Below are 27,802 nucleotides of genomic sequence, written 5' to 3'. Positions count from 1 at the left end.
ACCAATGACCACATTGAATGTGCAACCTCCTCCTCCTCCAAGGAAGAGTTGGAGGAGGGTCGACACTAGGCAGCCAAAGGGAATGCACCTGCAGTCTGATGTCAATGGGTATTGACATGCATGCCAAAGATATGCGCAACTCACTCGTAAGCACACATTTCTCCTGAAAGACCATCAAACACCCTTGGAGATGATTCAATCTTCTCTCTGAGGTAGCAATGGTGATCTTTCATGAAACACCCTTATCTCAGTGACCTGGTCATTACATCATTCCCTATTGCTGTCATTCTGTGCACACCTTTTTATGCCCTCCATCTCAAGTGATCACCATCTGGAAAATGCCCACTGGTGCATAAATAAACAGACAAACCATCAAATAACGCATTATAAGAGCTTTAATATTCCACAAATTACCCAGTGAAACCCCATGTGCAATGAGGTGGATTTATGCGAATGTTTCCATTGTGCTCTCCCGGCGCCTGCAGTTGATGTGGAGGCAGGCTGCTGCCTTTTCTGCTCCACTGTATGAGATGGGCATGGTGGATGGCCTCTGGGTGCCTGAGCCCTAGAGGGGTCTGGGACATTGAGGGGGGGGGGCCACCTGCATCTGTGCAGGGGCCACCTCTTCCATCAGGGCTTCATGCAGTGTTTGTATCATCATCAAAGGAGCCAAGGATCTGTTAAATCTTGGAGACACCCTTCCTCTGACTCAGGCCATTCCTTCACAACTTCTCTTGTTCAGCACCCCTCCCAATGCCCTCTGATGGTGGGGTCCCGGCAATAGGCCAGAAGGCGGGGGTGACTCCGCCTTGGCCCTGTTTTGGGCCCCTGGCCAACTTCGACAGTGGGCAGCCAATTAACTGCCCGCCATTGGGAACCTGTTCCTTTAAGAATGGGGATTCGTCCCTCAAGAGCTGCTGGCCAATCAGATGGCCAGCTGCTCAGCAGTACCAGCAGCACCACTTTTAGCAGTGGCCACTGCCGGTAATACAGGAGGCCTGGGACCAGCAGCAGTGCTGGAGCCCTGGACCTCAGGTAAGTAGGATAGGCTCGCCAGGGCCAGTCCGGCAGGCCCCAGCGAGGGGAGGGGGGAAGGTGGTCATTGAGGGCAGAGCGTGGTTATTTGTGGAGGGGCAGCCTTTGCTGTCGGGGGCCCTCCATGGGCCACAGATTTCCCATGGGTCAGGGCTCCCCCCGCCCCCCCAGCCACTGGGAGGCCACTTGGTTTTACTGGGTAACTTCCCCCTGTGCTGGGTTCCCCTTGTGCTGGTGAAATGTCAGTGGCAATGGGAAGAGACCTTTAAGTGGACATTAATTGGCTGCTTAAGGGCCTCAATTGTCCTCTGGACAGGAAGGCTGTCTTCAGCCTTCCACACCCCCAACAAAATCGAATGGTGTCAGGAAAGCGACTAGCATTCCACCCCCCACCTTCCCTCACTATTTGATGGCTCCCCCCTGCCTCCCAGCCTGTCTCACAAGGGCTGGGAAAATTCAGCCTGTTGTGTTCAGCCTGTATGAAGGCTGCTGACTGCCCTTTAAATATGGCATCTTCCTTTAACATGCCAGAACCTCCTGCTGCCCGCCACTCATTATTGGCCAGCTCCCCCACCTGCCGGACATTCATTAGCTGAAGACGGGAAAATCCCTGAGGATGTCCCACTGCCTGCCAGTGTGACTGCAGGTCCCGGATTCAACACTGATGTCGTGACTTCCGCTCAATTGGGAACATCCCGCCTGAGTGCCTGCTCACAGCATTTGAATTTCAACAAGTATTTGTTCTATTATAATTACAATGGAAAAAACTTTAAAAGAGAAAAAATAGCATGGGAGAGGAGAGAGAATGTCTTGTGGCAGGAGAGATATTTGGTGTGGATTTCTCAGCTGTGGAATTGTGGAGTTTATCTGCCTTGGATAGTGTGGGACATCAGGAAATGTGACTGGGAGGAAGGGAGGAAACAATAAATGGAAAGTAAATGTTATCTTCAGAAACAAATGTCAATTATGTTAGAAGTGAATATTTGCATTCAGCTAATAGAAATCAGAGGTTCCCTATGGGACAGCTGAATAAATCCACTTCCCAAGCATTGAGCCACACAGGCTAGGAATGCTCAGCTTGAATCTCCAGCTTGTTTGAGTTAACTGATCTCAGCCATGGTAGCAGTAGGGTACCAGAATTGGTTTCAGTGCTTCCATACAGGGAGCAGAGTTAGGAGTCCTGCTCCTTGACAGTATCCAGTGATTCCTATTGGAAACCGTATGTGAGCAGATCCCAGGTGAGGACAGAATCTGTTGTGGCTGTAACCTCCCCAAGGTTTAATGCCATTCCCTGTTCTATACTTTCAAATGAAGAATGGTCATTTGAATGAGATATTATAGGATCGTAGAACTAAACTCCAGCATGAAGCAGTGTCACAAGGAGAAAACACAAAACAAATTAGAGGGGAGGGGAAGCTAATAGAAATCGCATTCCAAACTATTTTCATTTTTCCACTCATTTATTATTTTTACTACAGGCCCCTGTTAAATATATTTTTTCACCCAGAGCATACTTTTTTTTATACCAGGCTCCAGAGCATTATACTTAGCTTTCGGATAATATACTACCTCGATAATATATTAAAAATCTTGCTGCGATCTGTACTTCTTGTCAACTCTTACTATTATAAATTTCTGTGTTCACATTTATAATGAAAATTGCGTATGTAAACTTGCCATGCTGTAATTACACCCTTCTACCACTGGTGACACCAGTGCTTCAATTCTGCATCTTCCAGATCCTTGGTCTGTACTGTACAAAGGCTTGGCCCCTATTCTTTTTTAACCTGAAGATTAATGGGGGAGATCAACGAGCATGACTACAATTAGTTTTGCAATGCTCCAAATTACAAGTTAAAAAGCAACAATGGTAAACATCAGTACATATTTCATGCACAGTACTAGATATGATCTAACAGAAAATTAGAATGAAGTCACTGTGGATTCTAGATAATTTAGTACACCATCATGGCAAAGAGCTATTCACACAATAGGACATGGCTCTGGGGATAGCAATATGTTTGCACTGCAGAAGAAATGGAAGGAAAATTGAACCAGATGAATTTGTTTTAGATAACATGCTTCATATAAGGGCAGGTTTTGCTATAAGTTTCACACTAATCTGCATTGTATAATGTTACAATTTTAAAAATTCATTCATGGGATGTGGGCATTGCTGACTAGGCCAGCATTTATTGTCCATCCCTAATTGCCCTTGAGAAGGTGGTGGTGAGCTGCTTTCTTGAACCGCTGCAGTCCATCTGGTGTAGGTACACACACAGTGCTATTAGGACAGGAGTTCCAGGATTTTGACCCAATTGTCACTAATTATTTTGCAAGAACAGCTCCTCATTAATAGTTTTCAAGAAGTTTATGTAGGGTTTTACATTAATATTATACAGGCACAGTGTGTGGGAGGCATGTGGTCTCCTTCCGTCAGCTGCATTTCATAGTATCGGTGCCTGGGCAACCAACAGTGTTAGAGACCCATGGAAATGTAGTTCTATGAATGTGTCATCAGATTAAAGGAATTGGTTTCATTGAAGTAAATGTGGGGAGCCATTTCCCTGATACAGATCCTGATTCCCCAGATTTCCCATCAGAAACCAATGTGAATGCCCCTCGATTTTAAAATTAAAATGAGAAGAATGATGTAGAGGCTGTTCAATCCAGTCAGCAGAAATAAAAAAAACTGCTGAACAACACAAAGACACTTTTAATTAGCTAAAGTGGACTACCATTAGGTAAGATTCAGTTTTGGATATCATTTAGATACTATTGCAGTGAATCAAAATGTTGGGCTTTTGACAATTTGTACTTTAACGTATGAGAGCCCAACTGATTGATAACACAAGAAAATTTGGATGAGAACTTAGCTTTAGCCCACTTAAGTCACTTTTGAAGGCAAACTTCCAAGGCCTAACTGTGTACAATCATTCACAAATGTATTATTTTGCAGCAATAATCAAAATGTGAAGGGGGGCATTTTATAATCAGGTTAATAGTGAGTTAGAAGTTTCATTCAGCTTACTGAATAAGGAAGTGTTATATAATATCCAGCTCATACACCTCGTGTAATGGGACATTACAGAAAAGTACTGCTCTGTAGACCACTTCAGTGATGAAGATCACAAAATACACAGTACAAACTTGTTTTTTATTTCCCCAGGACATTAGTGATGCACTAAAATCCAATCACTCCTCACCATACTGCTGCTGCACAATCTCACTAGCTTCTATTTTGAACAACCATCAAAGTTGACATTGACCTTCTCTACCTAAATGATTTCGAAATGAAAGTATGCATGCAAATGCCTGACATATCTTCCCTTGACTGTGGACATGTCTCAGTTGACAATCTATGCTGCCTCTTCTGTGGGTAGTTCAGATTTGTGCACGGTTGATTGTTCACATTGAGGTGTGTGTAGCCTCCTCCTTCAATCTTCACTCAGCAAAGTCAAACTTCTGTTTAACTTCTTGAGCTTCTGGGTTGATTGATATATCTGCTCAATTAATTTAATCAACATTTAAACAGTAGCCTAACTCTATAAATAAAATGATCATTTCTTCCCAGCGTTCTATGAGCAAAAAGTTTGAAATCAGTCAAAGAACAAAGAACAAAGAACAGTACAGCACAGGAACAGGCCATTCGGCCCTCCAAGCCTGTGCCGATCTTGATGCCTGCCTAAACTAAAACCTTCGGCACTTCCGGGGACCGTATCCCTGTATTCCCATCCTATTCATGTATTTGTCAAGATGCCTCTTAAACGTCACTATCGTACTTGCTTCCACCACCTCCCCCGGCAGCAAGTTCCAGGCACTCACCACCCTCTGTGTAAAGAACTTGCCTTGCACATCCCCTCTAAACTTTGCCCCTCTCACCTTAAACCTATGTCCCCTAGTAGCTGACTCTTACACCCTAGGAAAAAGCTTCTGACTATCCACTCATAACTTTGTAAACCTCTATCATGTCGCCCCTCCACCTCCGTCGTTCCAGTGAAAACAATCTGAGTTTATCCAACCTCTCCTCATAGCTAATGCCCTCCAGACCAGGCAACATCCTGGTAAACCTCTTCTGTACCCTCTCCAAAGCCTCCACGTCCTTCTGGTAGTGTGGCGACCAGAATTGCACGCAATATTCTAAGTGTGGCCTAACTAAAGTTCAACTGAAGGGTTGCAAATAAAACAGCATCATTGAAATTGCTTCTGAATTAAAAATTCAGGTTCACTGAAAGAAAAATTGGTAAATCAGTTAGCAACCACAGACCATCATTAATTATAAATATCACAGTACATCACCAATCACTGAGAATATAAAATCGGCAGCAAAAGGAATCTGTGTACTCCAGCTCAGGCACAGCATCTTGATATATTGTCTCATCTGATTAATTCTGGAATGAGATTGCCTTTAGAGTAATTTATGATGGGATTCATTTAAATCTGAAATGATAAAGTGATCATGCACTCTCTAGGTTGGTTTCCTTGTTAGATATTCATAGCTGTGGAAGCAGGAAGCATATAATAATGCCTTCGGCAATGGTGGGGAAGGGCATAATAACAAACCAACTCTGGATGTAGTGCTCGTGTCCTAATGTCTTGTTATAATTTTGCATGCATTTTTGTAATTGTAGGTTCAGAAGAGAGCAAAGAGTCAAGTCCAGCAGAACCAGCAAGTCCCACAGTAGGCCTGGACAGAAAGGCAAGGCGAAAATTTTTGGACCTTGGGTAGGTGTTATTGTAATTAGAATAAAATTGCTAATCAAACTTTGTCCTTTCGATATAGCACTCCAAAATGTTGCAGGTGTAGAGATTGTATAAACTTAAGCATTTTTAATTCTGTAACTTACAATTTCAAGTGTGCACATTAGACCATGACTAACAAGGAAGGACAATGCCCATCTTACTAAATCATCTAACAATCATCTGTTTTTGCCAGTATAATTTTAACAAACCTGAGTGGGTTGATGTGAAGGTGATTTCTAATTTGGAATAACTGGAATATAACAATGGAGCTGCAAAAATACAATAGGGGCTAAATTCTTCTAGGGCAGAAGCATATAACAGACGATAGTGAATCACCAGTCCATTTTACACGCTGTGCAATAGTCTTTGCCAACCTCAGTGGAGAAAAGCATCAAGCGAACTGTAACATGGACTGCTAATTTAGTATTGCCCACTCTACGCTATTGCCCAAGATTATATCCCAGTGAATGTTCAGTTTCAATTTTAAAGTGTCCATCACAGCTAAAACCCATCAAATTGATCAGACCATAGCCAACTCTGTAGAATTTTCATAGATAAAAACAAGAAATGCTGGAAATACTCAGCAGGTCTGGCAGCATCTGTGGAGAGAGAAGAATTTTCTATTCTTTAAGCTTCTTTCCATCAGACCTGCTAAGTGCCACCCATTCATTTTGGTTTCAAACATTGCTTTTCTATAGATATATCACACTTGAAAATCTAGCTTTTTGTGGGTAATTTTGACTTTCATGCAAATGAATATTGGGAGACATGTATAACAGGCTACTGAATTGTTATCACCTGTTATATATTCAAATGGTTTCCAATCTATATCATCATTATACATTATAAATGTGCCTGTTCATATTTCTCCAGTGAGGACAGGTCTCTATCCTTTTGTCTACCTAAATCTTTGGGGCTTTCAGAAAGAAACAAAAACAATTCCTAACCTTTATTGTAAAGTATTCAGCTATTAAGTACAAAATTATGTTACAATTAGAATAGGGACTGGTTTGATGAAAATGACAAGGAAATTCAACTCATCAGGCTCATCTGGCTTAGCCAGCCAGCCAAGCGAAAAAGACAACCTACTGTCAAGAATGCCTTCAATGTAAACTGAGGAACATCCAAAATGATTGGTGGATCATATTTGCAAAGGAAAAGAGAATGTTACAATTTTACTCGCAATCACAGTCGTTTTATTATTCAATGGATGTCAGTCATAGATAATCACTTCGGCATAAAAAGAGCATGGAACTTTTTCTGCTCTGCTCTCCACCTATAAAACCCAACCAAGCTTTCCGATTCCTCCTCTCACCATCCCATCCCCTCCTGGCTTGATGTCCATATGCCTTTATGTCTTTTTGTGAAGCGCCTTTAGTAATTTCTTTACATTAAATGCAAGATGTTGGCCTTGTGGAATAAGAAATGTTGCTGTCCAGTTGCCTAAGGTGTGACATTGATGTCGTCTTTGAAGTGTGCGGCTTTGGTTGTCCTGATCAATATCACAAAATGTTGTTTTATGCTGAGGCTTCTTTCTTTCTTTCCACTTCTTCTTTGGCCCCTTGTCTCGAGAGACAATGGGTAAGCACCTAGAGGTGGTCAGTGGTTTGTGGAGCAGCGTCTGGAATGGCTATAAAGGCCAATTCTAGAGTGACAGGCTCTTCCACAGGTGCTGCAGATAAAATTGGTTGTCAGGGCTGTTACACAGTTGGCTCTCTCCTTGCGCTTCTGTCTTTTTTCCTGCCAACTGCTAAGTCTCTTCGACTCGCCACTCTTTAGCTCCGCCTTTATGGCTGTCCGCCAGCTTTGGCGATCACTGGCAACTGACTCCCACGACTTATGGTCAATGTCACAGGACTTCATGCTGGGTTTGCAGACATCTTTAAAGTGGAGACATGGACAGCCGGTGGGTCTGATACCAGTGACGAGCTCGCTGTACAATGCATCCTTGGGGATCCTGCCATCTTCCATGCGGCTCACATGGCCAAGCCATCTCCAGCGCCGCTGGCTCAGTAGGGTGTATATGCTGGAGATGTTGGACGCCTCAAGGACTTCTGCGTTGGAGATACGGTTCTGCCACCTGATGCCAAGGATTTCTCTGGAAGCAGCGAAGGTGGAATAAATTGAGACGTCGCTGTTGGCTGACATACGTTGCCCAGGCTTCACTGCCGTAGAGCAAGGTACAGAGGACACAGGCTTGAAACACTCAGACTTTTGTGTTCCCTGTCAGTGCGCCATTTTCCCACACCCTCTTGGCCAGTCTGGACCTAGCAGCTTTCCCATGCACTTGTTGATTTCTGCATCAAGTGACAGGTGATAGTTGAGCCTAGATAGGTGAATTCTAGAACCACTTCCAGAGCGTGGTCACCGATATTGATGGATGGAGCATTTCTGACATCCTGTCCCATGATATTCGTTTGCTTGAGGCTGATGGTTAGGCTAAATTCATTGCTGGCAGCCACAATCCTGTCGATGAGTCTCTGCAGACACTCTTCTGTGTGGGATGTTAATGCAGCATCGTCAGTAAAGAGGAATTCCCTGACAAGGACTTTCCGTACTTTGGTCTTCGCTCTTAGACGGGCAAGGTTGAACAACCTGCCATCTGATCTTGTGTGGAGGAAAATTCCTTCTTCTGAAGACTTGAATGCATGTGAGAGCAGCAGGGAGAAGAAGATCTCAAACAGTGTAGGTGCGAGAACACAGCCCTGTTTCATGACACTTAGGATAGAAAAGGGGTCAGATGAGCCACCACACCTGGCTACAGAACTGGTGTAGGAGGGAGGGATTCAGATATGTGGATCATTGGGATACCTTCTGGGGAAGGTGGGACCTGTACAAGAAGGACGGGTTGCATCTGAACTGGAGGGGCACCAATATCCTGGGCGGGAGGTTTGCTAGAGCTCTTTGGGAGGGTTTAAACTAGTTTGGCAGGGGGATGGGAACCGGAGCCACAGATCAGTGGATGGGGTAGCTGTTGAACAGGCAGATACCGAGTGCAGAGAGTCTGTGAGGAAGGTTAGACAGTTGACAGGGCAAAGTTGCAGCCAGTATGATGGGTTAAAGTGTGTCTATTTTAACTCAAGAAGTGTCAGGAATAAGGGTGATGAACTTAGAGCATGGATCAGTACTTGGAGCTACGATGTTGTGGCCATTACGGAGACGTGGATATCACAGGGGCAGGAATGGATGTTGGATGTTCCGGGGTTTAGATGTTTCAAAAGGAATAGGGAGGGAGGTAAAAGAGGTGGGGGAGTGGCATTGCTAATCAGGGATAGTATCACAGCTGCAGAAAGGGAGGTCGTCGAGGAGGGTTTGTCCACTGAGTCAGTATGGGTGGAAGTCAGAAACAGGAAAGGAGCAGTCACTTTGTTGGGAGTTTTCTATAGACCCCCCAATAGCAACAGAGACACGGAGGAACAAATTGGGAGGCAGATTTTGGAAAGGTGCAGAAGTAACAGGGTTGTTGATTGATTGGAACCTCCTTAGTGCAAATAGTTTGGATGGAGCAGTTTTTGTCAGGTGTGTCCAGGGAAGTTTCCTGACTCAATATGTAGATAGGCCGACTAGAGGGGAGGCTATGTTGGACTTGGTGCTTGGCAACGAAGCAGGCCTGGTGGCAGATCTCTCGTTGGGAGAGCATTTCGGTGATAGTGATCACAACGCCCTGACCTTTACTATAGTCATGGAGAGGGACAGGAGCAGACGGGATGGGAAAATATTAATTGGGGGAGGGGGAATTACAATGCTATTAGGCAGGAACTGGGGAGCATAAATTGGGAACAGATGTTCTCAGGGAAATGCACGACAGAAATGTGGAGGTTGTTAAGGGAGCACTTGCTGCAACTGCTGAATAGGTTTGTCCCGATGAGGCAGGGAAGGGATGGTAGGGTGAAGGAACCTTGGATGACAAGAGATGTGGAACAGCTAGTCAAGAGGAAGAAGGAAGCTTACTTAAGGTTGAAGAAGCAAGGATCAGACAGGGCTCTAGAGGGTTACAAGGTAGCCAGGAAGGAACTGAAGAATGGACTTAGGAGAGCTAGAAGGGTACATGAAAAAGTCTTGGCGGGTAGGATTAAGGAAAATCCCAAGGCGTTCTACACTTATGTGAGGAACAAGAGGATGGCCAGAGTGAGGGTAGGGCCGATCAGGGATAGTGGAAGGAACTTGTGCCTGGAGTCGGAGGAGGTAGGGGAGGTCCTAAATGAATACTTTGCTTCAGTATTCACTAGTGAGAGGGACCTGGTTGTTTGTGAGGACAGCGTGGAACAGGCTGATATGCTCGAACAGGTTGACGTTAAGAAGGAGGATGTGTTGGAAATTTTGAATGATATGAGGACAGATAAGTCCCCGGGGCCAGACGGGATATATCCAAGGATATTACGGGAAGCGAGGGAAGAGATTGCTGCGCCTTTTGCGATGATCTTTGCGTCCTCACTGTCCACTGGAGTAGTACCGGATGATTGGAGGGTGGCAAATGTTGTTCCCTTGTTCAAGAAAGGGAATAGGGATAACCCTGGGAATTATAGACCAGTCAGTCTTACGTCGGTAGTGGGCAAATTATTGGAGAGGATTCTGAGAGACAGGATTTATGATTATTTGGAAAAGCATGGTTTGATTAGAGACAGTCAGCATGGCTTTGTGAGGGGCAGCTCATGCCTCACAAGCCTTATTGAATTCTTTGAAGATGTGACAAAACACATTGATGAAGGAAGAGCAGTGGATGTGGTGTATATGGATTTTAGCAAGGCGTTTGATAAGGTTCTCCATGGTAGGCTCATTCAGAAAGTAAGGAGGCATGGGATTCAGGGAAAGTTGGCTGTCTGGATACAAAATTGGCTGGCCCATAGAAGTCAGAGGGTGGTAGTAGATGGAAAGTATTCAGCATGGAGCTTGGTGACCAGTGGTGTTCCACAAGGATCTGTTCTGGGACCTCTGCTCTTTGTGATTTTTATAAATGACTTGGATGAGGAAGTGGAAGGCTGGGTTAGCAAGTTTGCCGATGACACGAAGGTTGCTGGAGTTGTGGATGGTGTGGAAGGCTGTTGTAGGTTGCAACGGGACATTGACAGGATGCAGAGCTGGGCTGAGAAGTGGCAGATGGAGTTCAACCTGGAAAAGTGTGATGTGATTCATTTTGGAAGGTCGAATTTGAATGCGGAATACAGGCTTAAAGACAGGATTCTTGGTAGTGTGGAGGAACAGAGGGATCTTGGGGTCCATGTCCATAGATCGCTCAAAGTTGCCACCCAAGTTGATAGGGTTGTTTATAAGGCGTATGGTGTATTGGCTTTCATTAACAGGGGGATTGAGTTTAAGAGCCGTGAGGTTATGCTGCAGCTCTATAAGGCCCTGGTTCGACCACACTTGGAATATTGTGTTCAGTTCTGGTCGCCTCATTATAGGAAGGATGTGGAAGCTTTAGAGAGGGTGCAGAGGAGATTTACCAGGATGCTGCCTGGACTGGAGGGCATGTCCTACGAAGAAAGATTGAGGGAGCTGGGGCTTTTCGCATTGGAGCGAAGAAGGAGCTGACTTGATAGAGGGGTACAAGATGATGAGAGGCATAGATAGAGTGGATAGTCAGAGACTTTTTCCCAGGGCGGAAAGGGCTATCACCAGGGGGCATAATTTTAAGGTGATTGGAGGAAGGTTTCGGGGAGATGTCAGAGGTAGGTTCTTTACACAGAGAGTGGTGGGTGCGTGGAATGCGCTGCCAGCGGTGGTAGTAGAAGCAGATACATTAGGGGCATTTAAGCGACTCTTGGATAGGTACATGGATGATAGTAGAATGAAGGGTAGGTAGTTATTTTGATCTTAGAGTAGGTTAAAGGTTCGGCACAACATCGTGGGCCGAAGGGCCTGTACTGTGCTATGTTCTATGTACTACGCTGAATTTTGCCTTTCATATTGTCATGGAATGAGGTGATGATACTTAATAGCTTTGGTGGACATCCAATCTTTGCCAGTAGTCTGAAGAGACCACGTCTGCTGACGAGGTCAAAGGCTTTGGTGAGATCTATGAAAGCAATGTAGAGGGGCATCTGTTATTCGCGGCATTTCTTCTGTGGTTGGCGAAGGTAGAACAGCATGTCAATGGTGGATCTCTCTGCTCGAAAGCCGCACTGTGCCTCAGGGTAGACACACTCAGCCAGCTCCTGGAGTCTGTTTAAAATGACTCGAGTGAAGACTTTCCCCACTATGTTGAGCAGGGAGATTCCACGGTAGTTGTTGCAGTCACCGCAGTCACCCTTGTTCTTTTCGAGGGTGATGATATTGGCATCGCGCATGTCCTGTGGTACTGCTCCCTCATCCCAGCACAGGCAAAGCAGTTCATGGAGTGCTGAGAGTATAGCAGGCTTGGCACTCTTGATTATTTCAGGGGTAATGCCGTCCTTTCCAGGGGCTTTTCCACTGTCTAGAGATCAATGGCATTACTGAGTTCCGATTTTGTTGGCTTTTCGTCCAGCTCATCCATGACTGGCAGAGACTGGTCTGCATTGAGGGCGGTATCAGTGACATCATTTTCCCTGGAGTACAGTTCTAGGTAGTGCTGCACCCAGCGGTCCACTTGCTTGCGTTGGTCAGTGATCGTTTCCCCTAATTTAGACTTGAGGGGAGGCGATCTTTTTGATGGTTAGTCCAAAAGCTCTCTTTATGTCATCATACATTCCTCTGATGTTTTCGGTGTCGGAGGCCTGCTGAATACGACTGCATAGGTGTTGCCAGTCGTCATTTGCACAGCGCATGGCAGTTCTTTGTGCAGTGCTTCTTCCACTTTAAGTGCTACGGATGATAACTCGCTGGGGGCTTTCTTGTAGTTCAACAGCGCTTAGCGGCTATGACAGGTTCCAACTCTTCAAAGTGAGATTGAAACCAGTCTGCATTCTGCTTCTCACATTTGCCAAAGGTGGTCATTGCTGAGTCATAGATGGCAACTCTGATGTGGCCCGACTTCGTCTCTGCATCCCCTGCAGGAGCGTTTTGAAGGGCTTTTTCAGGTGAATTTAGAAACTTATGTAACAGCTGTGGATAAGAAATTAGAGGGCGGTATTTAATGTAGCAACAGGGGTCTTGCCCACTGGCTGGACAGCCAGCAAGAGCCCCGCATTGCCCCCTTTTGGGAAGGCCCGCCGAATTAAGTGCCAATCAGGCACTTAAGTGGACAGCAGTGGGCCTTCCCCAGGATCAAGGACCCGGTTGGGGAGAGGGTGGTATTGGCACAAGTCCTGCTCACTGAGAGGCCAGCAGCTCTTTTACTCAGCAGCACCACTGACAAGATGGTGGCTGCTGTGAGAAGAACACCCACCTGAGGCTCGTCTCGGTGTTGGATCCCCGACTCAGGTGAGTGATAGTGGGAGGGGTTTTATGGGGTGGGGCTCCTTGGGGAGGGGTGGTGTAGGGGGGGGGTCAGCAGCAAGGGCAGGGGGGTGGCTTTCAGGAGGCCCCTCCCCCCACTTCCCAATGCCGGGTCCCTTAATCAGCCACTAAGTGCCTTTGAACGAGGCCCCCGGGGAGCCAGCAAGCATAGGATTTCATGTTGTGCTCCCCACATGGCGATTGGCCCACCTGCTGCTGGGTTAATACCAGCGGTGGCAGGAAGAGGCCCTTAATTGGGCATTAATTGCCTCTTAAGGGCCTCATTTGGCAGTGGGGCGGGAAGGGCATCCGCGGACCTTCCTGACATGGACTTAATTGAGGTAGAGGCGGAAAGGTGTCCCACCCGCCACCATCCTGCCTGATTAAATGCCCTCCCCCCTCCAAGCCCACCACGGGGCAGAGTATTAAATGCAGCCTAGAGTATCTGAATTCCACTGGCAAGTTGTTGACAGGGTACAAAAGGAAGACATTCTGTAGCTCAGTCAAAAATACAGGGGTAGAAATTATTCTTTGCTTCCATTTTCCAGATGGGACCAATTTCGGAACACATGTGTGCCAGATGTCTGTTTTTGCGCAGTGCCATATTGGTAGCAGGCATCCCAGATGGTCACCTATAACCGGTGTCAGGCCCCTTAAATATGTAAATGAGTGGCCTAATGCCAGTTTCAGTCCCCCTTGCTGAAGTTGGCTTTGATTATGGGAGCAGGAGCTGAGCATGCTCTTCTTGGGATTTTTAAGCTGCCGCAATGGCCTAATCAGTAATTGCCACCAAAAGGTAAGATTTTCTTAAATTTGAAAAGGTATTCTTGTGGAGCCAGGAGTGCTTCCCTGATGCCATAGTATCCAGATTGCCACCCCCTCCACACATTGTTTCTCCATTTCCCTCTAACGACTTATCTGTGGGTTGTTGCTGATGAGGCTTGACAGACGCTGGCAGCTTGTGCAAAAAACGTTAATGAGGCCCAAGGACCAATTATAGCCCATCAGGTCTCTTGGTTGAGGCACGCTGGTTATGGACCCAGAAATGAGCTGCAACTAATTTCCACTGAACAATCTCAAACAATTTTTGGAATGTACTAGCCGATTAAAGAAAACCTTGGAAAAATTGTGAACAACATAGAAGATTGGTTTACACAGTTTATTCCCTTCTGTGGTAAACTGCTGCCTTCACTTTTTCTCATAATCAAACATTCGTTGCCTGAAGGAACCACTTCAGATCCTTGCATTACCCTATCTGTGAGAACCGTAAAATATCATCTTGCATTGAACGATGTTTTTCAGAAGTGAGAGTGCCATAAATAATGTGTGTTATATTTGAGTATTATTGTTAGGGATATTGAACAGAAAGGATGTCTATGAGCTTTCCTATTACTGATGAAGCAATAAAAACAGCCCTATTTGCAAAACGTCGATAATGTTGGTTTACATATCATTTAATCATCAAAATAGTCAAAGGAAAATTGTGATTTGGCCTGTTTGCTTAGAATTTATTTTTCTGTTCATTAGTTTTTCTGTCATTTATCACAGATTGACGATCTTACAACATCTGGTGTGTACAAGGATTCAAGAATACTAATGACTAATGTCTATTAGATATAAAATCTGGTGATTAATTTCGTGAATAACATTCAGAATCAACCCAGATATGTCAACTAATTTTTTGACAATTATTTAGCGACTGAACTATGTTCTGCTATCTTGTATTTTTGTTCACATTAACCATGTTCTCCGGGAATTGTGCTAAATGTTTTCCCTCAACCAGAACCATCAAAACAAATTACCTGGACATTTATCTCATTACTGTTTGTGGGAGCACACTGTCCACAAATTGGCAGCTACGTTTTCCCACATCAAAACTGTGACTACACTTTAGAAAAAAAGGAGCATTTATTGGTTGTGAAAGGCTTGTGATTGTGAAAGGTGCTATATACTGTCACGGAAGTGTTTTTTTCCCTCTGTTTAAAAACTAAGGGGGGGTTTGTGTGCCTTTAAGACCAATAGAAGTTTTAATATTCTCTGGGAACAGTGGCCGTAATTTTATGGTGGGCGGACAGGAGCCGGCCACCGCCGTAAAAGTTGGTGGCGAACCCACTTCCGCCTCACCTGGGGATCTGTTCTGTATTTTATGGGTCCCCAGGCTTTAATTGTTTGGAGACGGGACTTCCACCCACTTAAGGGAGGATGTCTGGCCTCATTGAGCTGCCAGCCAATCAACAGGCCGGCAGCTCTTAGTCCCAGCAGCGCCACCAGGAGAGGTGGCCACTGCTGGGACTGTAGCCCAGCAGGAAGTGAAGATGTCTAGAAACCAGGAGGAAAGGTAAGTTTTGGTTGCCTCACCGGGGGTAATTGGGCGGGCCCCGGCGATGCGAGGGTGATCGGTTGGGGGGAAGGGGGGGCGTGTCGGGTGCTGGGAGTGGCTGGGGTAGCGGGCGCAGCCCTCCATTGGGCACCCTGTGTTTGATGATCAGGGTCCCCCCCGAGACAATCTTCAGCTGCCTGGTTTTTCCAGGTGGCTTTTCCTGGCTCCAGGACGCCCGCTTGCCATGCGTAAAATCCGCGTGGAGGGCCACTTAAGGGCCTTGATCGACCTGGGGCAGATGGGCCGTTTTTCGCTCCCCACCCACCCACCCCTCCCACCGCCCTACGTTAAGAGCAGCAGAGACGGGAGCAGGTCAGAGCCTCCTGCTTCATTTTACACCACCCCCCACCACCATCCCGCTCGTTGTGGTGGCGTAAAATTCCGGCAAGTGTGTGCGAGCTGCAGGCCTGTTCCTAAGCAACAGCAAGAGAGATGCAGTCACCTGCCGTATTGCATCTGTTTGACTGTGAGTAAAGACTGGCTATAACTGGTTTGATCTGGCACACCAGCAAAGTGTGCTCTCCTTGAAGGAAGGATTTTGTCTCTCTCTCTCAGCAGAAAATTTACATTGGCTTAGGTGTTTCACTTAAAGAGGAAAGGACCCCTGGAAAGGAATCTTTGCATTGTTGGAGGTAGCAAATTCATTTTTACTTCCAGTCTCTAAGAGGTCTCTGTTTCCGGAGTGACTTTCTGTTGCCTTTCGTGTTTCTGGGAGTTCTGGAATTCTCAGTAAAGTTTCTACCAATAGACTGCTAATTCAAAAATCTAAATAGACCTGCTGTTATACTCCTTGTTGAAACATCAGTGTGATGCTGACTGTTCATCAACTCGCTTGGAGACTTTGAGTGTCATCTGACTATTCGACTCTGGGACACTTCACTGCTCCGGGAAAGTAACCAAGACTTACAACCCAGTTGTTCTATTATTCCTAAGAAACAGTTCTAATTTAAAACATCATTTTAGAACTGGTTAACCGTTAGTTTTTGAATGTATGTGTGTGCATGAATGTTAGGATGATTAAGAAGTTATAAAGTCTTTTCAGACATCGATTTATCTCAGTATTGTTTAAGATTTAGTTTATGAATAAATAGTTAATTTGTTGTTGTTTAAAGATAACAGGTTTGATGTGTTTTATTCTGAGGGTTAATAATTTGACTAATTTCCAGTAGGTGGGAAACTTTAATAATATGCTGTGGCCTGAGGAGTAATGGGACTGAATTGAAAGTGCATTGCTCCCGCCTCAGTCGTAAAAATATGTATCATCTTTATCTTTCTTAATGGATTATTCACACGTTAGCTCTGGTCTGATCATTCTTACCGATCATAAATAGATCAGAAATAGTAGCAAAATGTAAAAGGCTATTTTTACACGGTAAGCTCAGTAGTAAAGAAGGGTGGAACCTTCTACAGATGCACAATCAAGTGAAAACTTGTTGATTTTAATGCTATTGTAGGGTAAGATTTTGAAGTGTCACTGAAAACATAGGCAGAGGTCAAGAAAGAGGTCATGATCCCATTTTTGGGGGTTAGAAATAGGACATATGATATGTTCTGGGGGAAGAAAAGCAAAACCAAACTAAAAGATAATAATAAACTGGTGAAACTAATTGTTCATTTTCTAAATTGGCTGGCAGTGGTTGATTTAGATATTTAGAAGTTGGAAGCAGAAGTTGAATGTGCAAGACTTAATTTGTGGTGGAGTCTGGAGGAAGATCCCTTCCCAAGAAAATGTTGAGTTTTGAAGGGCTGATCCAAATATCCATGTCCCTGACCCCGTATTACCTTTCATATTGTAAAAAATATCATTTTAAACCTAGTTTATCACTGTTTAAATAAAAATGCAATCAGTGCAGATACTGCCAGAATTTCCATTTACTGTAAGGTTCAACATTGACATTTTACAATGAATTCCAATGCCTAGTTTTAAAAAAGGAGTGAAATCTTGAATTAAATCCCATAAAATCTGTAGAGAGATGACCATACTGATACAATAAGGTGAATTTTTACGAGGGGGAGACAGTGGTGTAGTGGCAATGTCACTTGTCTAACAGCACTGTTGGGTGTACCTACACCCCAAGGACTGCGGTGGTTCAAGAAGGCAGCTCACCACCACCTTCTCAAGGGCAATTAGGATTGGGCAATAAATGCTGGCCTAGCCAGCGACACCCACATTCCATGAATGAATAATTTTTGAAAAACTAACATGGGTGTGGGTGGGGGGTTAAATGGACACAAATTCCACCTCCATCCCGTTGACGTCCGGTTTTTATAATAGTGGGAGAAGAGGCGGGCAGCCAACCTGCTCCTAGGAGGCGTGTTGGCATTTTAAATGTGTCAATGAGGCTGGAAGCCTCAGGTTTAACCTGCTTTGCAGGTTTAACTGTGGCCGGCCAGATTTCCTGGCAGCTACAATGAGGGTCGAGGATAGTCTTGGGGAGATCCATGTAGGTCAGAAGGAATACTTCCTCCCGACACCATCCCACCCCAAACTCACCCACCATCAGACCCCATACAAACAACCGCCACCCTCTCCTCCGCACCCGTAAATGACCCTTGGGACCCAGGGTCAGGGATTGGGCCCCCTCCGGGGTAGGGGATTGGACCCCCATTTGGGATTGAAGCCCCCCTCAACCCAAGATGATCAGAAACCCCCTGGGGACGAGGATCAGACCCCCCAATTGGGATCACCACCATTGAGCCCACCCAGAGCCGTAGATCTGATCTGCCTAGTCCTGCAGCCTCCTCCGGACTCAGCCAAGGCTGTCAACCAGGCTAATGTCCAGGTGGAAAAGCTATCAATGACAGAAGGTGGATGCATAGAGGTATTTTACTCTTTGTGAATCTTTCCAAAAGCAGTTGGAGTAAAAATGGAGGCAAGAAACTTAGTCTGTGGACTTAAGATGGAGCAGAGCAGCACTCATTTGATGGCTGCTTGATGAGGTGGGTGTGAGGCCCTATATTGTCAGTAGAACCTGATGGCATTTTAACAGGTGCTGAGCAGGGAAACTATGACTTTGTTGGTCGGCTGTAGTAAGTATGCAGTCATTCTGCAGACTGAAGAGGCCAGAGTAAAACTTTTCTTTGTGAGATCCTGAGGAGCACAAGTCCTCCTTCAGGTTCCAGAGGAAACTCACAGCCTCCCCTACCCCATCATCTTCCCTCCCACAAGATCCTGCTGAAACTCCCAATCTTCACTGGATGGCAGCTTCTCTACCACAGTCATTTAAATTTCAGGCCCAGGAGTTAAACAGCCCCGAACCTAAACTTTAAGCCAGCTACTGTGCTTTGCCCAAAACCTACTCTGGATTAAAATCGACCCTCTTATTTTTATACAATTTTGCAAGTTTCAACAGTGACGAAGAGGAGAGAGATGCAATTGAAACAAACAATGCTGTTTGGTTCAGTGTGTACATCTGTTTGTAATCTGAACGGTGAGATCTCCAAAATCAATAAATTTCCAAAACTCTTTCCCAGGAACTGTTCTGTTCAAATCATTGAATCTGTTTGAAGAGTCAGTTTGAAACTACTGCAAAGAGGAAAATGCTTTTTCTAAGAAACCATATCAAATAGAGTCCTGCAGTGGTAAGAACACTATTATTGAAACAGAAAATGCTAGAAACACTCAGCATGTCAGGCACCATCTGTAGAGAGAGAAACAGAGTTAATGGGCTGGATTTTAATTGGCCGCAGTGAAGTCCGGTAGCACATAGAGAACCCAAAGGTTTCAGCAGTGTGTTTCTCTGTTGCTTTTTAACTCAGCCACTGCATTTGCATCTGACGTCCGGGTTTCCCAACCAATTAGCATAAGTGGGTGTGATGACAATCTGAGTCTATTCCTGAAGTATTTAAAGGGAACCTGCTAGGATGAAAGCTGAAGAATTATTCAGGTGTTTCAACAGAGCCAGGAACTGCAGCAATGGATACACAATGTTGCAAGGCAGCACCTTAGTTCACCAATACCTCCTTAGAGATGATATTACTCTCTGTAAGGGCCCGCAGGGAGATCCTCTTCCCTGCCAACAGGAAAAGGAAGCCTGCCTCAGAGAACAAGAAGGCATGGCTGAAGATTGGAGAAGCGGTTAGCTGCAGGATTGTGGTGCCACATCCTCAATCCAGTTCTGAAAGGTTTAATGACCTAATCAGGGCAGGAAAGGTGAGTGCAACGATACATTCAAGTATATCCTGAAGTGTGTCTAACCCCAACTCTCTCTGCCTTGCCAAGCCTACTGCTGCACATCACTCCTCATGTCACTTTACCTTGCAGCTGTACTATCCATCTCTGTCTAGGTACCTCCCCATCTGACCTTCCTCCACTGACACTCACCCTCATCTTAATATAATGTCACACTTAACCCTCACAGTGACCCTCAACAAATGTTGTCCATCCCCCAGTCGACACATTTCCATTTCTCTCGCTCATGGGTCACTCCATCTTTGCAAAAGAGAGCAGAGAACACCAGCAAGAGGCAGAGAACCAGAGGTGGCCCTCCAGCCATCTCCATTATTGACAGCTGCAGAGGAGGAGGTGCTGGAGATAAGCTGAGTTTCAATATGCTTGGTCACTAGAGATAGGGAGATGGAGGTCTCCCAACCACCTTGTGACAGAATTAAATGGCTTTGCTTTCACCGGTGAGTTCCAGGAAGCCAGGACAACCCATGTAGTTGGAGTTAATTGCCTTTTTACCATATTTAAATTGGATAACCCTTTCCCAAGGGGGTTTCTCACATGCAACTGACGCACTGAAGATAAAGGCGGAGGTCAGCGGGTTGCAGTCGGCTTCCTGACTTGCTGTTAATTTCAGCCCTTTGAACCAGCTGCCCAGTTGCGATTCCACTCACATTTTTTAATTAAAATTCCCGCCCAGTGTATCATGTCAAAGATCAGTTCTAATAAAAGATCATGGAATTGAAACAAAGGATGGCATTTTAATACAACAGACCTGTACACAGCAGTTTTGGGCGGGGTGAAGGGAGGTCCGGCAGCAGGTCGGGAACCTGTTTGTCAGGCTCTTTAACTCAGCCACAGTATTTCCATTTTGCCTCTAGGTTTCTCGACCAATCACAGAGTCCGGGTGTGATGATGACCCCACTCTGTCAAAGGAAGGATTTCTAGTGAAAGGGACCCCAGTAGGGGGTTAGAATAGCTCTAATCTGCATTGCTTCCTGAGGCTTCAGGAGCACAGGAATGGAAAGGAAACATGGGAATGCAACCCCCAGGTCTCTGACTTTTCCCTGGAGGTCCTGCTACTGGATCTGAGGGACTGAAGTGGAGTGCTTTTTTCCCATGGCCAGGAGAAAGAGGCCAGTCTCTCAAACTAAGTTGATGTGGATAGAAGTGGCAGAGGAAGTGAGCAGCAGGAGTATAGTCCCTCCAACCTGCAGACTGAATCTCTTGGTGCACTATGATCTCATGATGCTGGAAAGGTGAGTGGCATCTCACTTTCAGGTGCCAACCCCCACACTCTGACTTCCCAGCACTTCCTTGCACAACACTCCTCAGACCAACACATCTTGCAGCTCCACTCATTCCTCTCTCAAGGCATTTCCTTACATGCACATCTGAACAGCCAACACTAACACACTCATCTTACTGGCATTTTACACTCTTGTCTCACCATTCACAATTGGTGCCATTCCCTCCTCACCAAAAAATCCGTTTCTCACACTCCTAACTCTCTGCTTTCTCTCCTTGCAGGAGAATGGAGTGCACAACTTCAGGGAGAGTCTGAGAACCGGGGATGGCCCTCCAGTATCAGCTACTTTGACAGCCACTGGCAATGCATGCCCACCTGGTTCACTGTGAAGGAGGCCTTGTTCCAGAAGACTGCAGATGTCATCAACGACCCATCGTTAAATTTTGAGCCTCATGTAGCAATGGTGCTCAGACATGTTGAGAAAGAAGATCCTCTGCCTGTAGACCCTGCGTTGGGGGTATCTCCTTCTTTGAACTGAATCTCTGTGTTCATTCCCTCCATCCTGTGGAGCGCCATGTGCCTGAGGAGGAGGCAGCTGGTGCTGCTGCTGGTGTTGCTCCTGCAGCTCCTGGTGCTGTTGATGTTGTTGGTGCTGCTCCTCTTGTTCCTCATCAGAGGTCTAAGGTGCAGCTGCATATCTGCTGCCATGCTGTGGTGAAATCTGACAGCAATGCAGTGCAGCTGAAAGTGAGTGAAGTGAACTGACTTCCAAGAAGTTGGAAATCACCTGTCAAGCAATGATAGCACATTCGCAGAAGAAGTGCTGTGAGCAGCAGCCTCTCAACTAGGCAGGGCTGCACCTCTTCAGTTTCACTGTTTGAAGGCTTCCCAGTCTGTCAGTTTCATTGAAGAAGTACTCTCCACTGTGCTCTGGCCTGGTTGATCCTGGTGAGTCCACACAGCTCGGAAAACCCATGTGCTGGCTGTTAAAGCCAACATTTAAATACTCAATTAATTGATTATTTAAATATTTAAATGATTGACTGACTGGATAGTTCCACAGAGTTTTCCGCTCGCCTGGGCACAAGCCCCAGTGACGCCCAGAAGTGGGCAGGATCATGTCGGGTTTCCGACCCACTGGCATTTTCCAGGGATTTAACACCCCCCTCCCCCCTGAACCCACCTCTCCCACCTATAGGCAGTTAAAATTCTGCCCAATCTCTCCACAGATGCTACCCGACCTAATGTGTGTTTCTTGCATGTTCTGTTTTTATTTCATATTTCCAGCATCTGCAGTATTGTGCTTTTGTTTTACTGTATGATTTAAAAGTTACTTTTCCAAGAAACAGCTCAGTTTTTACAGTTGCAATCATTTCATTACTTTGTCCACTTGAGTTAGATGGAAGGAGGTTTATTGTAAATATAACCACAGCCTATGATTATTTCCTATTTGCTTGTTCACCTTTTGGGTAAAATAAATTTATTTGATACTTTCAATTTAAAAAGAGGCATTGTGTCATATGTTGCTTTCAAAGAATGGATTAAGATCTTGTGGAGGAGTAAGTCCAATAGTGAAAAGTAATTAGCAGACAGTCTTTGCTCTTCTGTGCATGTTATCATTAGTTTACCTAGATATCAAAACAAGGATTGACTATCTTGAAGCTTTTGGCAATTGGGACTGACACATGAGAGTGAATGAAGATAGTTTAAGAAGGCTAGAAAAGACCTAAAAATGTAACACATTCATGTGAACATCATTAGTCCGCTATTTTAACAGCAGTGTTAACCAGTTAAAAATAAATGGGTTAATCCTTGGGCTGGAAGTGTTCAGCTAATGTTACCAACAGTAAATTCTAGACTTAAAAGAAAATGTACCAAGAAACAAGTTAAAACAGGAGTCAAGAAGTAAATATGCAAATTTTCTAACAACAGATTGACAGAATGGTTATAAAATAGTTACAGTCCAGTTCAGTCTGTTCTCTGATATGAACTATGTATCAAAAACAATATTTACATATATAGAGAAAATGGAAAATCTGTCAAATAAAATGTCAAAAATCTACATTTTCATTTGGGGCCAAAACCCTCAGATAGTGCTAGAAAGCAAATCCCCTACATGAGCTACAGCACACTGACTTTTTGAATTGTCACTATGACATTGTGATGACAACACAAATAAATCTTCCTGATCTGGATGGGAAATTATTAAAGTCAGGAGTAGTAGTGATCCAAGCACTGTTGTTGAGGCTTCCTTTCACGTATTATTGTGCCAATCATGGTAACTGAGCACAAATGCAAACCTGAAGTTTTGTTTCAAAGTTCATGTAGTTTGTAAAATAAATGAAATGTATGTAAACAATACATATACTGGACAGTCAGTGAATGTGTGTAAAATTAATACAGGACATTCAGTCACTGATGAAATGAAGTCTCCAGCAAAAATCACTCCTTCAACAGCAACTCGGAATTTTTTTAAGGGTCTTGTATCAGGCTTTAATAGTGTGATTTAAAAAAAAAAAATCACTAGTCACTTTTAATTTTGCTTGAAGATAAATTAAGCAACTTAACAAATTAAAATTCAAAAAATAGTATGGTGGATTAAAACAGTTTGATCAGGCTGCCAGAGAGAAAATCCTACCCGTGCCAAATGTTAATGGGGTGAATTTTGGAAAAGAAATTAGGACAGGGTAGAAAACGTTCCGCAGATTTGCTTTTGTTTGCATTACCCGACTACCAAGAAGAATTTTACCCCTTACATCTTTATCTGTGCTATACTTCATTCTTGAGCTGCAATGTTAGGAATGCCCCTACACATTTCAGAATGTGTAGTATCTTGTGAGGAGATTGGAGTTTCCTCCACTGTTGGTCAGCCATTTTCTATTTCAACCATGTACTCCTTATCTATATTGAACAATCATTAAAATTTAGACTGGTTAAGCAGCTCATTAGCTGCTTCAGGCGTGTTGAAGGATCATTATTGCAGCACTGAAAAATGTTGTAGGACAGGAAATACTTTTAAACATACCAAAATTCGAAAGTGTCTCATCAAAAATTCTTGACTTTTGACCAGAATAAATGAATGTTGGAAATAAATTAAGCGGATGGTGTAGATGAGTGAACAGGACAGGGAAAAGCTTGAGATCATAAATGATCGGATGTAAACACAGAAATAAATCATAAATGGAAATATAGACAATGCAAGGGGAGAATTTGAATCCGTCTACTGTGCGAGTCCAATCATTTAAAGATGTCTCCAATTAACTTCATCACATAATAAAAGGTCTCTGAATACCTGAGATTAGAATTAAAAAAATGCCAGATTCGATTGAGACAAGTGGTTTTATAGCTTTCAACGTAGACTTACAAAGGCCCCCAGAAAATACTGCAATTTGATCAGAGGCAGGCTCTTAAAATCCAGCCCACTACTCATAGGCTTGAGGAATTCAAATAGTAATACTTAGGTCTTATAATAAATACCTGCACTATCTACAGGGTACAGTTACGAAGATCGTCCTCCACGAAAGGAAGAAAAGCAGAGAAGGCAGCCAACAGACTGTCTACTGGTAGCAGGTAAAATCAAACTGTTATTTAGTGAACTGTGATATCTTCTGACACAGCTAAAAGAGCACTGAGTTTAAAGAGTGACTCTCAATCCTTGCTTAGGGTTGCCAACTCTATTCCAGGATGTTTCACCGTATGACTTTCCACCTCCAACTGCCCTGCCCCTCGTTCCCACCATTGGTCAACTGACATGTCCATCCTTGTGTCACCCCACCTTCCCACGCCATTTGGAAAGTGAACACCCTTTGTTACCCTATCGGGTGATTCTTCATTATCAGTCAGTCTTTGTCCCCATCTCTAATATAGTTATAACTAAAAAACAAAACAGAAATGTTGGAAACTCACATAACTGGGCCTCTGTGTGGATTAGGCGTACTCTGCCTCCCACCTCATATTTCTCTTCATCCATGTTGTACTCCCAACAAACAGGTACCAAATGTAACCTGGTGCTGGGGTTGGTGCCAGGAAACTCTGCAGGGCAAATTCAGATGGCCTGCAACACCATAAGGCCCCATCACCATCCTGCCAGGCTGACAGCTGCATTCTTGATTCCTTCTCTGAACCGAGCACAAGACCTTGCCAGGGGTGAGCCTGAACTGGGAGTGTCCCAGGCTGTGCAAGTGGCGAAGGCCATGAAAACCGTGGGCACCTCTCTCCTCGGTCACCAAGCCAGGGATCCTAGAGATAAATCACAAATCAAATCCTCTCAGCCAAGGGATCTGAAACATATTTAACTGGATTGAGGAGAAATCCTGTTTGGAATGTTACATATTTTCACCAAATGGGCATTGATCTTTTTGTCATTTTTCTGATTGTAGGCTGAATTCATTGTAGATAGGTTTTCTACTCAAAATGATTCCAGCTGAGACACATTGGGGCAATTTTCCTACAGTCGTTCTCCCATTTCTCATCTGAAAAACGTGTGTCGGCAGCTGAAGATTGGGCCTGCCTCAGCCATTGATGCCCAAAAGCTGCCTAAAGCAAGTTTCAGATAGGCCTTTAAATGGTTGAGGGGTATGCCCAGCCATTTCCACTGGGAGACTGCTTAAATATATAAATCAAAGTCCTCTGCCAATGGTAGGCCTCCAGCTGATAATTTCAGGTACAAATGGGCCAAGTGTGCCCAGAACATACTCCATTCTTTTGTACATTCTTTGGCCTCACCCAAAGTCCTTAAAGGAAACCACTGAAAACTGGAACAAAGAAATTTTCGATTTTATTTTTGTGGGAACAGGAGAGCACCTCCTGTGCCCACAAAAGAACTCCAGCCCACTGCCTGTCTGTTCAAGGATCTGGCCCAACAACCAGCATGTGAGCTGGCTACTTTCCCTTCTTCCCCAACATACTCTGTGGAGAACTCCTTCTAATGCCTCCCATGAACCACAGAGCAGTGTTTAATAAAGATAAGCACTGGGAATTTCGTTGAGCCTTCTCCTATTTCAATGCCATGGGCTGGATTTTACCAAGCCCACGATGTCAGGTTCCGTGGCGGGGAGTGCCGGACGATGTCTCCAGCAGCATCCACCATGGAGGCCAACAACAAGAGTGTTTATCCCAATCCTCCTGGCGGCGATGATGCTCCGTGGCGGCACCCCCGTCGTTAGGCGACAGGAACTGGATTTCAATATTTTAAATGAACGGGATGAATAAATTTAAATAAATTTACCTTTAGTCTTCATGGCTTGCTGCAATCCTCAGTGCGGCGGCTGGCACGCCCGTGCCTTCAATTCCCCATCTGGGGAAAGCTGGCGTGACACTGGTGGGGAGGGGGAGGAGGTAAGATTTTCAGTGTGGGGGGGGTCAAATAAACGTAATGGGTGTAGGGGATGGTGGGAAGGGGTAAACTTTAAACTTTGTGCAGTCTGGAGGGGTCGGGTGATGGTCAGATTTAAAAGGTATGTGTTTTGGGGAGGAAGGGCAGATAGTTAGTGTAATTGTTATTGGGGGGTGGGAAAGGGAATTAGAAATTTATTTGATAAATTTTGGGGGGGATACTTCTTTAAAAATGTAAATATGCTGGCAGGGCTGGCTGCCCTTTAAAAATGCAATGGACAGCTCCCCCCCCCCCCTCCACTTGATTGGTGGGTTGGGCTGCCTCGGCTATTTAAATGAGCTGCCGCACGGGAAAGCAGCGGCTCTTCAGCGTGTGGCACGCACATGCGGGCCGCCATTTTTTGAGCTTACTTCCAAGATTGGCGGCAGGCTCTTAAAATCAAGCCCCATATATTTGATAGAAGTCCAGTAGGAACCACATCTACAAGCACAATTGAGGTTTGTGCCAAGGTTATAGTGGATGACTGGGAGAAACCCCAAGAAAGTTCCTGGCAAAGGTATTTGATTACCGGCAGTGTCTTAAAGTATTGCAATTCCACATATCAACTCTTGAGCTTGATAAATGTCAAAAGCTCAATGCCCAGAGTAAATGACACCTTTAAAATTGCAGATTCTTTGTGTCTAGTATCTTATTCATAAAGTTCCAATTTTTTCTTTTTTTTTCCATTGCACAAACGTGGCAAAAGAAAGGTGAAAGTCTGTTACTGTAGAGATTAAAGATATACAGCATCAAGTCTCATTCTGGCAGTAGATCACTATTAAACAAATGACAATACAAAATGTATAATTCCTCAAAGAAAATTTCATCAGAAGAATTAAAGGGATCTTATAGGCAGAAGAAAGTGCATTGAAATAATTTTTGTCAAAAGAAAGGCATATTATTAAACATATATGTACCGGCTGGCATTTTAAACTGTGCCAGCTTGTCAGCCATTCACCAAAAGTAATCAGCTTCTTTTTTTGCTGTGATTTGAGGTTGTCAACCAATCAAATCAGTTGGTGTGTAGATGGGAAGCTTTCAAAATCAATCCAATTAGTTAGGTTACAGGTTAAATAGGTTAACACCTCCATTAAAGTAGCAGATAGAAGAACGTGAATCTAACTCATTAAGCATTGGTTATCGCCAGGGACTGGATTTTCAGTCCCTGCCAGGCAAGTTTCGGAGGTGGGCGGGAGTTAAAGATAGCCCCCCCCCTCCCCCACCCCGGCCGAAATGCTGGTTCCCCAGTTCCATCCAGCCTTGAGCCGTTATTGCAAAGGTGGGATTGAGGACCGGCAGGGCTACCCACCTGCACACGGCAGGTATCCAATCAGGCCCATTAACACTAATCCTAACCCTAATTGAGGCCAATTAAAGGAAGTCAACTGCAATTTTCCAGTCAGCTTCCACATTCCTGAAGGCAGTGGGGGTGTGTTTAGGTGCCTGGAGGCAGCATTCCGGCAGTAGGCCGTGGTGGAGAGGGTGGTGGTGGGATGCTAT

General features: G+C 44.7%; 1 protein-coding gene across 1 annotated transcript in view; it reads left to right on the top strand.

Moving 5' to 3' along the window:
* Nucleotides 1-27,802, top strand: part of ppp1r9ba (protein phosphatase 1, regulatory subunit 9Ba) — a 473,359-nt gene that overhangs the window by 376,467 nt on the left and 69,090 nt on the right. The window contains exons 15-16 of the mRNA XM_068013062.1: nucleotides 5,667-5,760; nucleotides 24,421-24,498. Coding sequence (XP_067869163.1) covers nucleotides 5,667-5,760; nucleotides 24,421-24,498 — 172 coding nt within the window. The remainder of the gene's footprint in view (nucleotides 1-5,666; nucleotides 5,761-24,420; nucleotides 24,499-27,802) is intronic.

Source organism: Heterodontus francisci, chromosome 33 (assembly GCF_036365525.1).
Source record: "Heterodontus francisci isolate sHetFra1 chromosome 33, sHetFra1.hap1, whole genome shotgun sequence".
Lineage (NCBI taxonomy): Eukaryota > Metazoa > Chordata > Chondrichthyes > Heterodontiformes > Heterodontidae > Heterodontus > Heterodontus francisci.
The sequence above is the reverse complement of the archived record's forward strand: the minus strand, read 5'-3'. Positions and strand labels throughout refer to the sequence as shown.